Below are 12,273 nucleotides of genomic sequence, written 5' to 3'. Positions count from 1 at the left end.
TACAGGTAAGATAAGTATCAGTTGGAATTTGAATTCTGGACTCCTGTGCCAAAGGTGGTGCTTTAAACACTATTTATTCCTTACATCTATCTGTTCTCTCTCTCTCTCTCTCTCTCTCTCTCTCTCTCTCTCTCTCTCTGTGTGTGTGTGTGTGTGTGTGTGTGTGTGTGTGTGTGTGTGTGCATGCGTGCATGCGAGATGCTTCAAAAGTGAAATGGAAGAAGTGATTTATGTTCACCAACTCTCTGCTGTTTAGTAAAGCATCCCATCTTCTTTTCAAGCTTCTCTGTGAACTTGGAAAAACTTATCTGGAGAGTGAGCCAGTCCCCAGTAATATTTATATCATCTTCTTATTCAAATACACTCATTTCCCCTACTTGCACTGTATGAAATGGGGCATTTGTGCAGTACTATTTTTAAGATAGATGCATTAAATTTTTCTATGTTCAAAGACAGCTCCTTTAGAAGAGGCTGCTGTAAACCAAATAAATGTATATTTTCATTTGCTGAACTACTACATATATGAAACTTATGCAAACTTTTAATTATGGTGCAATGCAGTATTGCAGGCTAACTTTGCCTATTGCCAGGAGTTTGATCCTGACCAACTCAAGGCTGACTCATCTTTCCAAGGTCAGTAAAATGAGGAGCCAAATTGCTGAGGGCAATATGCTGGTATAGTGCTGTAAAGCACTATGGAGCAGTATAAAAATCCAAGTGCTGTTGTTATTACATAAACATTTTATTTCCATAATTTATTGGAACTTTAACATTTTGATACTATGTACAAACTACTTCCCCTCCCTTACCCTGCATTGCTGTCTCATATCCCAACCATCCTATCTATCATATCTTTCTTAAGTTACCCAACCCATTTCATGGATATTAGGCCAGGAAACGATGAGCTGGAGAAGGATGTTCCCAGTGGAAATCACTACTTGGCTACCTTTTTGTGTCTCCATTCCTTTTCTTTTTTGTTCTTAATATATTTAAACTTGAGATCTTCCTGTAAAGAAACACAATACCAATAAAGTGTTTAAATTTTATTTCTCAGTTATTTAGCCTTTGGTGACCTAATTTCAAGAACTCCTTAATTTTATAATCCTTTCAAGATTTCATGAATCAATTTATATATTTTTACTTAGAATAATCTATTTAAAAACAAGTCATCGTATATTGTCAGTGCAGGACACATTATAACTGAATAATTGTTCCTTAATAAGAATAATGGTACCCTTATTAAATGGATAGTACCAAAGCATAGACATAGGTTTTCTTCAGAAGACCCAGCAATTCTGAATTACTGCATTTTTTTTTACTTCATCAGTAAGGCAGAAAGTATTAATTTTTGTTGGTAAAAGCAAAATGGAGAGATAAATTGTGGAGAGATATACATATATATATATACTTAGTGTAGTAATATGTATTTATGGTGCTAAATTAAACTTTTTTATACTTACCAAAGAATAAACTAGACTGTGCTTTAAGAAGTACTTCTAAAATATTTTAAACTTTTACTACTATGAATAGACAAAAGAGTAAACTGTTGTGAATGATCTGCTTGCAGAAAAAGCAAGAAAATTATATACTATTACTGTGACGGAAGTATGAAGGAAATTTTAGTTTGAATATGTAACATAGATTTATTTAAGAAAATGGACTATTGATATAGTGTGTAACCATAATTGATAAAATCTGTTTTTGAGATGAAAACTATTGTTTTTTTAATTTTTTAAAATTTTAAATTAAATAGCAACAGAAAAAGACAAAACAAATACAATTATGATGTAAATGCATATATTCTCAATGAAAATACAATGCATAAATATATTTAAAAGATAAAAAAACAAAGTATATAATTTTAACAGTTAACCCTTACAATTCAATTAACCCTTACAATTCTGTATATATATTTATCTAATGTAAATATTCAAGTGCATATATATTTATTTTTAATTCACTTATGTAACTAACATTCTTTTTCACCTACTGTATTTTGTATAAATGTCCCATATTTCATTATACTTGTCCATTCAAATTCCAAATCTTTAGGCTTCTAGTGGCAAGCATAATCAGGTTTTAATCATTTATCTTTCCAATGCTACAGTGTAAAACCTATGTAGTAGGTTCTCATGTTCAGTTCTTGGATGCACATCTCTTTCCCGGATGGAGAAAAAAATATCGTACACAATTTGCAAACTGTCACACAGTGGAAAGGGTAATCAGTGTTGCTAAGAAACTAGCAGCAGCTGGGAGTTAGAAAATGACAAATGGGAAAAGAAAAGAAGCTGGGAAAAGCAGAAACTTACAAGGTCAGCCACTTTAGGCTCAACTAATGCCAGTCGCAGGCCACTTTAATGGAAAGCAGAATGTTCAGAATTAATTAATTCCGATGACAACTGGGTAAATAAGGACATTTGTGCAATGCTTTTGAATACAAATCTCATTCATCAACTATAATTTTATCATTGCTACCTCCCCCTCCTATGCAAATATGATTACTAATCCTGCCACCTACACACACCCATATCCAACATGCTATTCTCTTTCACAATAAGCCACATATGTGAAGCACAGAAAATGAATAAGAAATAGTAAGGGCAAAATTAAAGAGATGAACAGAAGAAAAGGAATATAGCTGAACAGTTTGTATTGATTCCATTCACTATACCTCTCCATATCTTTCCACTTTTGTAAACCATCCATGCTTTCAAAAATCTACACAACCCTTCCCCTTTGCCCTTTAAAACTTACACCTGTCCTTTTGGGAGAGGGTCACATTGATCCATTCCAGCCATGATTTTCTTAGTCTTCCCCTTTCCTCTTATCCATTCATACTTCATATATTTATTGTGTGATTTGATCCTAATTCATTTTTTCTTATGCTTTTGTTTATTGATTTTTTTCCTACATTATGGTTGTCACCCAACATTACATAATGTAAACAGTTGTATAAATCTAATAAATTAATAACACTTTCATTCTGTTGCTCACTTTAGTATTCAATCCGCATTCCTTTAAATACCCATCATTTCTGATACTATTCTTTCTTGTCAATAGCACACACTTTTTAAAATAGTTATCCTCTTTGTTATGAGGATCAATGGCTATGACAGTCATGGAACCAAAAGTTTCTAGTCCTGTTTGGCTGCTTCTGATTAAATAGATGGCTTCCCTGTACAGTTGATTGGCCCCTGTGAGATTAGACTATTGGAATGCATAGACCAGGGGACCAATCTAGTGAGGCACTACTTATGTTCTTATGGTTCCCTGATATACGCAACACTTATTTCTATCTAACAAGGTAAGTAGAGGAAGCTCTTATACATGATCATATTTGGTTCTTTGGCCAAACATTCATTCTTTGCAACAAACAAGTTATTAATCACATTTTTTTTTGTCAGCATACACATGTCTTAAATGAAACTAGGAAGATTACACAGCCAAATTAATTCTCTACAGGTTAACATATACATTGGATTAACTCAAGTGCTAGAGGAGATAGTTGTCCAGGCAATGTGGGGAAAAAGGACTAGCAGGGAAAGGTAATTTGTAAATTGGCATTCAAACTAGTTAGCAAACAAAATCCATGAAATTTAAACATTTATTGAAGGATTTTATAAGTAACTTATTTAACTAGAGTAACTATATTGATTTTATTTGGAATTCTGGGAATGATTATTGCCTTCTCTTGTTTTCTCTACCTATCCTTTTCATATCTTTATAAAATATTTACATATTTAGAGATTTAGCTTGATAGTGTAAGGCAGCGGACTCCAACCTTTCCAATTTTGTGAACTGGTGGGTGGGAGTGGAGATGGTTCCTCATGAGCATCTGGAGAGCCTATGCATGCACACAGCTCCATTTGCACAAGCAGCAGGCATGTGTGCCCATTGCTCACACAAATGGAGCTGCATGTCCACGCCCTCCCACCACAGACTGGTAGTGGGCCACAGCCCAGAGGTTGGGGACCCATGGTATAAGGGTAATGGTTACAATAATGGATTAGCATTTGTGAGAACAAGATTCTAGCTTATCTTTAACCATAGAAACTCACCAGTGACTGGCGATCAGTCTCTCAGTCTTTCATTACAAACTACCATACATAGTTGTTGCAGAGAAAAATAGGAGGAGTTAATGTAGGCCTGGGCATTTTCACAGCCTTTAGGCCACATTTGGCCCTTTGGCTGTCCCTATCCAGCCGGTGTGAGGTCAATCAGAAATTAGAAATCAAATGTAAATGTATCATGTATTCTTATGAATAGCAGCTAATCAAAATCATAAAATTTTGCACAGCAACCCAAATTTCTCATATGGCCCTTTGAGAAAATTAATTGTCCACTGCTGAGCTAAGTTGATATCTACTTCCTAGAATTCCTAAGGAAAGCAAGCAAGAAAGAACATGGTTAAACAACCAGGTATGAATTGCCAAAATCCACTGAACATCAGCAATGAAATAATAATCGTAAAAAGAATTAAAATATTACCCAACTTACAGCAATTCTGGGCAGTGTAGAAATTGTTAAAAACATTTAAAAACAAGAAAACAGCACAAAATAAAAAGAACAAAAATGGTAGAGATAACAACACCTGGGAACAAAAAAAGAAGACAAAGAAGCTTCAAATAAAGAAAACTCCAAGTCCATCACTCTCTAGTTGCCAGAATTTTGCAGCCCAGAAATGGAAGCCCTAACTAAAGTAATAATAATATTGTCAATAAAATTTGTAAGCCTGATGCTTCCTTGTCTGCTTAATAAATTCATAATGCAGGATCACTGTGAATGACTTTGAATATAGTCCGTCTTATCCTAAATTACTCCTGAACTCCCCCTTACACAAATCAAAAATTAGTATTCACGTGGTTTTCCTTAAAAGTAATAAAAATATTGAAGAAAAGGAGGGGAATATTAAGTTTAAGCTTTTAAAATATATATGCATTAATTCTACATTAAAATCTTAATGAAATTATAAAATGCATAAATCCCAATGGAAAAATTCAAATGCTACAGCATGTAAAATTACTTTCCACCACAGACATTTCTAGCACTTCAAGACAATTCCTAATAGCCACAGAACAACCATTAGTCACTCAAAGCAATACAATCATGCTTCAGTTTTCTAACAGATATGAAAAAAGACAATACTTAAGCAATTTAAAATAAAAAATAAAAAAATTTCCACTAGGTAAGAATTCAATCTTTCATTTTAAAGGGTAAATGGCTTCAATAACAAGTGAGATTTGATGCATTGAAAGAAACAATGGCTACAATTCTAAACCATTTTCAAATATTTCTTCCTGGTATTCCTAACAGATACTTATTTAATTTTGAAATCCCTGCTTTTCATCCTCTAACTCCTTCTAAATATCCCCAGAACAGAAGGCAATGGCCCTTCCAATCCAAGCAATTAAAAAAGCAAATGTATTTTTGCATACATCATATTTTTCATGCAATATGATCCGTAATGAATGAAAGTTTTCTCAAGATCGAGAGTTTGACATTTCTTTGAGTAGTTTCATATGGGTCAAGGATTCTGCACAGCATAACAGCATAATGGTTGCCATGGTAGCAGCTTATCAGCCAATTTCTAATTGCTCATGACCCTGAGAAATGCCAGCTTGTGCTGGTATAGCTGCTATTTGGGGCTTGAATCCAGCAGAACACCTACTAAATGGAGAAGGGTGGTAGGAAGATATAATACCTCAAGTTGTGCTAACCAGGAACTTGGATTTCTACCCATTCTTGCTGGCTGCATACAGTGGCAGCTCTTGAAATATCTTGAAACATAATTTTGAGGAAGTTCTAAGAAGCAGTTTTAGGAGAAGCTGAAATTCAGGCAAGGTTAGAAAACCTTTCTCCGTAAACAGGATCCAAACCCTGTCTTATCTTGGTAGTATGTATCAGTACAATTTAGAGCAGTGAGCAATCTAAGGAGCGTTAGCAATATACTTTAGTATGTAATCTCAAATATATTTTTAAAAGGCCAACACAGACCTTTTACTGACTGCTGGAAACCAAAAGATTGTGGATTTGTTAGTAAATCCATCACAGATTTTCTCTCTTCACCCCCACCCCATTCTGTTACAATGGTTCAGTAAAAAATCTCAGTATATCTTTGGCATAAATTTGAAGTTTATAATGTGGAGAGAGAAAAGAGACAGAGATGTATAGCATTCCATAACTGTTTTAATAAAATGCCATTATTTTTCACATACTGCACGTGTGATCCATTCAGCTCAGATAAATATAATTGGGCATAACTCAACCCAATCCTATATTATTTTATGAGATCAGTTTATTGGCATATTGCTGACAATCAATTTCTTCCTTGTTCATTTTAAATTAGCATTTGATATATAGCAGAATTCCTTAATTGTAAAGTTGTAGGCCCCACAAAGAAATGGCTCACTTGTAAAATACCTCCATTCAAGATCACCTGAATGAAAAAAAGCTGTATTTTTCCATATGCAAGTATTCATTGCTGTTCAGAAAACATTCACATCATTGTTGTGTCAATTGCTTGATCCCTCAAACAATGTCTTAGCATCTTTTTCCTACTTACTTTGCAAGCTAAAAAAAAGTGAAAATTATTGTGCCTTACTCCAAGCTGGCACATGTTCTGGAAAAACTAAAATTCCATCAACCTCAGTCCACACAAATTGGACATCAATTGCTTGATTTTCCATTTCCTCCATCTCGTCCTCCTCACTCTACAGTCAATTCCATTTTGTGTGCATTTGTCTAGTTCCATGCAATATACTGTATACACACACATATACATACACACATATATGCATACATACATATACACATACATACATACACACATACATATTAAAAATTAACCTAAAAATTGAGGAACGTAGTCTCCTGGGTGTATACATATTCAAAAGATAAAAACGAGCACCAGGAGGTTAAACAATTAAATGTTTAATAAATAGATAACCTAGCTTTCGATGGCTGTATTGCTGCCATCATCGTCAGGGTGTTAAAAGCTAGAGGGTGGGGGAGCTCGTTTATAAGCACAAACATGCCTGCACACGGCTCATAGACCTCGTTATGGGGCCCGGTCGATTGATCGCACTCCATCCGTGCTCCCATCTTCCCCTATAGGGGTGGCATGCCCCCTGAGAGTGATACGTCAGACACTGGGGAGGGAGATAGCCGGATCCAGCATTTCATCGCTGGATCAGTCTGCAGTTACACAGGTTACTCTGGTGCGAAGTAACATGGAATGCTTGCCTCCCAGCCTAGGAGCCGCACACAACAGAGAAGTAATCAGCTGCAAGAACTTAGAACTCAGAAATACTTCTAACATGAGTGACGGGAGGATCAATTGACCGGGCCCCATAACAGGGTCTATGAGCCATGTGCAGGCGCGTTTGTGCTTATAAACGAGCTCCCCCATCCTCTGGCTTTTAACACCCTGACGATGATGGCAGCAATACAGCCATCGAAAGCTAAGTTATCTATTTATTAAACATTTAATTGTTTTACCTCCTGGTGCTCGTTTTTATCTTTTGAATACATATACATATATACATACATACATACATACATACATACATACTGGGAGAGAAAGTGAGCTGCATAATTATTTTTTCCTTTGTAAGACTTGCAACAGTGAGTTAAATTAGATTAAGGTAAGAATACCCAAAGACAGAGAAACAAAGAGATTGCATACAGAATGCCACAGAAGTCCAAAGCAAATATTAATTTATACCAGTTTCAAAAATACTACAGCTCATTGACTAAGCCAGGGGTCCCCAACCCCCAGGCCGTGGATCAGTACTGGGCCACAGCATGCCAGCAACCGGTCCGCACAAACAGGCAAAGCCCCATCTGTGGGATGCAGGCAGCACACAAAACCACACCCCCTCCGGTCCACAGAAAAATCTCTCTCCACGGAACCGGTCCCTGGTGCCCAAAAGTTTGGGGACCTCTGGACTAAGCTCTTGAAAACTGTCTGTAGTGTAAAATCCTGAAGAATGGAATATATGTCTGTATATTACTGCTTTTCCTTTTGCAAATAATTAGACATTTATACTTCCAATCTGAAAACTGTACCTAGTGCTACAAAAATGACTAAATTTGTTTTAGATTGTTCCAAAATAAGTTTGCCCAAATAAGAAAAGGATCATGAAAATTGAAATTCTAGTGTTCCATTTCCTTTTCTAACATAACAAGACATAATCTGCAGATACCTTGGATAGAAGGAACAGATCAAACATACTTGATTTCAAAATAAAGTGTACAAAGGTTTTCAGCTATCTTCTTGAAATATGTTTCATTGTCTTAAAAGGATTTATTAAAATATATATTTTAAATATCCTTAACTCCTTTTTTTTGCTTTGTTTAAGCAGAACAAGCTTAAATTTGCTGGGTAGCTAGAATTAATTGCAGCAAACCTATTCTTATCATGAATAAAACTTGTTGCACATTTTTGAAAGATGTTTTAATGGATTTTAAACCAAGGATTTATTTATTTAGTGTATGGCATTAGAGCAAGGAAGGAATATTGATAAGGAATACCAACTTGAGGTTGGTACTACTAGGCATTCCACCACTGATCTAGAGGTTAAAAATGGTAAGAATTATTAATTTTATATCAAAGAAAGCACTTGTTAAGAAGTAAACTAGTTATGGCAGATCAGAAAACCTATTTGGAGAAGTGTGAACAAACTGAGAAGTCAGAGTCGGTAGTAATATTAAAGGAAAAGAAGCTCACTAAGGAGACCATATTGAATATCTTATGTTTTATTTTTAATCAAATCCTGCTTTAGCCTTCTGAAAAGGGTACAAAAGGGAACTGCTCTTTTCCTTTAATCCAAGCATTGCCAGAATGTATTCTTCATCTGGGGAAAACTAATAGATACAAGGAACTGATTTGGATTAAGAAAGCACAGATACATATACAAAGGCTAGGCAAAAGAGGCAGAACCAGAGCATGATAGCAGTGTTCCAGTATCTGAGGGGGTCAAGCTATTTTTCAAATGCCTGAAGGCAGGACAAGAAGCAATGGATGGAAACTAACCAAAGAGAGAAGCAACCTAGAACTAAGGAGAAACTTCCTGACAGTCAGAACAATTAACCAGTGGAACAACCTGCCTCCAGAAGCTGTGAAAGCTCCAACACTGGAAGTGTTTAAGAAGAGACTGGACAGCCATTTGTCCAGAATGTTATAGAGTTTCCTGCCTGAGCCCCTGGTTGGACCAGATGATCTCTAAGGTCCCTTCCAACTTTTATTATTATTATTATTATTATTGTTGTTGTTGTTGTAGCGTTTCTCCTTTATCTACACAGTAGATAGTCCTTGACATACAACCATTCATTTATCAACCATTTGAAGTTATAACAGTGCTAAAAAAAGTGACTAATGATCAGTCCCCACTCTTATGACTGTCACAGGATGCCCACAGTCATTGGATAAAATTTGGGACACTTGGCAACTGGCATGTATTTAAAATCATTGCAGCATTCTGGGTTCATGTGTTCACCATTTGCAACCTCTGCATCTGGCTCCCAACAAGTAACATCAGTGGGGGAAGCTGGATTCACTTAGTGACTGTGCGATTCACTCAACAACAGCATTGCTGGCTGGGGAATTCTGGCAGTTGAAGTCCACGCATCTGAAAGCTGCCAGCATTGAAAAACATTGAACTAAACTATCAAGAGTTAGAAATGTACAGAGAGCAATTAAAATGTTGAAAAATTAAAAAGGTTAAATTAAATTAAAATTTAAAAATACTGTAATTTAAATTAAATTGTTAAAATTTATTGAGAGCAATTAAAATGCAGTAATTTAACTTTTTTTAACCTATTTCTAAGTCTAATCAGTAGCTTTCAACTTAAGGATGCTGCAGTGGTAAGGAGTGGTGGTGGTACAGAAGCAGTACAGTATCTTGAACTTGAAGACAGAGAAGGAAAAAATAATTACTATTTCATCACAGTTAAACAAAAATAATGTTGTATTCTTGCATATATCTTAACTATCAATTTCTATTCATTATAGAATAGAATTATTCATTATAATTTTTGTGGTAAATAATAGCTTTCAATGTTGTTCTGAATTTGGATCAAATTGGCAGCCACAATTATCCATAGTGCAAATATAGGATCCAATAACACATACTGAAATTCTTTCAGAACAGATGATCCATATTTCCTTTATTCGTTTTTTTAAAAATAAGGAATGCTATTTTATTTTCCATTCAAGAAATACTAAAAGATCTTAACTGGATAAGAAAATTAAGTGTGTGTACTTGTACTTTCAGCTTATGCTAAATGTACCTTCTATCTTGGTAACAGGAAGAGAAGCAGAAAGGGTCATTTTATCCCATGGCTAGAATACTGGACTATTAACTTTCTTTTCCATCACCATGGCAACATCAGAGGTTGAAAAAATGTTTTTTTTTTCTGTTATTTCTCTTAATCCTTGTTGCTTCCTCCCCTCCCTCCTTCAACTAAATAATCTAATATTTGAATTTTCTAACTGTAATGGACTTCCTGTTGGGTTCTGGTGCTAAAATATTTATTTGGGAGTTAGTTTCACTAAAACAGTTACTACAGTCCAACGCTTAGTTAAGCACACTTAAACTCATTAATGTCAACAGCCAACACTGTGCCAGATGGCTGGCTTGTGGCCAATTTGTTTAAAATTAAAGTGATGGTTGTCACTCAAATTACATTTGTGATCATATTAAAATAGGAAGGAACATATTTTCTGCCAAGAGGAAGCTTAGGCCAAGAATCAATTCATTTTTGGTTGCTCACATGCACTGTTTATTTTAGGAATGATGTAGTTCACATCAAGAGAAGGAATAACACTGTGTCATTTTTCAGGAACAATGTTTTAAGGTGTCTTTATTCATTACAGGCAGTCCTTGACTTACAACAGTTTATTTAGTGACCATTCAAAGTTACAATGGCACTGAAAAAAGTGACTTATATTTGTTTTTTACATTTACTACCCTGTGGTCACATGATCAAAATTCAGATGCTTGGCAACTGGCTCATATTTATAACGGTTGCAGTGTCCTGGGGTCATATGATTGCCTTTTGTGACCTTCTGACAAACAAAGTCAGTGGGAAGCCAGATTCACTTAACAAGCCTGGCAAGAAAGGTCATAAAATGGGCAAAACTTAACAATTGCATGATTCACTTAACAACTTGGCAAGAAAGGTCAGCAGATGAGCTTCCGGTGGGAGGCGACGGCGATGGCGGCTAGCTTTTAGCCGTCCAGCTGGGGAAGTGTCAGAGCCGCGGAGCGCAGCGCGCATCAGCTGGCCCGCGGCTCGGAAATCCCTTCCCGGGCAAAGGGAAGGGATAGAGAACGCAAGAGTAGAGGTAGAACCCCTGAACCCCCTCTGGATTTATTTCTAGAGGGGGTGAAAGGAGTGTTCCCTCGGAGCTCTTGCTGATCTCCGCCTCCCAGCTGTTTTTGCTTCCTCGGAAGCAAAAGAAACCGCCGCTTCTATCTCCGTGTTTACAGCATTTTGGTGAGTAATTTTTAAACGGACGGAGCAGTTTAAAGGATTTTTTGTTATATTTTAGGTGTTTATTTTTTTTATCTTTTGATTTTTACTATTTTTCCTCCTTTTCTTTGTTATACTAGTGAAAGGACTTAAGATGGCGTTTTGAAAGTGTCGGAGTTTTTTTTTCCTTTCTCTTTTGTTTTACTTTCCCTTTTTAAGGATTGTTTTTTGCTTTTGCTTTTGCTTTTGGCTTAGAATTTTTTTTTTTGAATTGTTTGCTCTTTTACTACTTATTCTTGGGATTTATTCTGGACTTTTAATGATTATAGTTTGTCTCTTTTTAAAAATTCTTTTTTTCTTTTTTTCCTCCTCCCTTTTTGGCTGGAGGGGAAAGGGAAGTGACAATTGTGCTTTTTAAAATGGCTTCAAAGAGGCAGCAGCCTTCCTCAGTACCCAAGGTTATTTCTTCTCCTATAACTTCCACTGCACAGCTACAACAACAATCTAAACATGCACCACCGGCTCAGCCACCACCCTCCCCTCCTTTACCTGGACTTTCAGTGCAAGAGGTTAGAGGTATAATGGGAGAGATTGTAGTTCAAATGAGAGAGGAAATGACTCAATTTGTTTCACAGATTAAATCAGAAATTAAATCTGATCTCAAAGAAGAGATAACGGGGATAAAGTCTAAATTGCAAGAAAATAATAATGAATTACGACAAGATATACTGGCAGCTGTTTCAGGTTTGGCTACTGTGGTGGTTAAGCTCGATGCAAGGCTTGAGGAAGTGGAAGACA

The 12,273-nt window shown here is 35.9% G+C and overlaps 1 protein-coding gene across 1 annotated transcript in view; it reads right to left on the bottom strand.

Moving 5' to 3' along the window:
- Positions 1-908: 908 nt before the first annotated feature.
- CNBD1 (cyclic nucleotide binding domain containing 1) overlaps positions 909-12,273 on the bottom strand; it is a gene marked incomplete at its 5' end in the record, with an annotated part of 117,141 nt that continues 105,776 nt past the window's right edge. Inside the window, one exon of the mRNA XM_039363105.1 lies at positions 909-1,006. Within this exon, the coding sequence (XP_039219039.1) occupies positions 935-1,006 (72 nt within the window). The remainder of the gene's footprint in view (positions 1,007-12,273) is intronic.

Source organism: Crotalus tigris, unplaced genomic scaffold (genome assembly GCF_016545835.1).
Source record: "Crotalus tigris isolate CLP2741 ecotype Arizona unplaced genomic scaffold, ASM1654583v1 scf7180000019533.121983, whole genome shotgun sequence".
NCBI classification, from domain to species: domain Eukaryota; kingdom Metazoa; phylum Chordata; class Lepidosauria; order Squamata; family Viperidae; genus Crotalus; species Crotalus tigris.
Note: the sequence above shows the minus strand (reverse complement) of the source record. Positions and strands in the feature narration are given on the sequence as shown.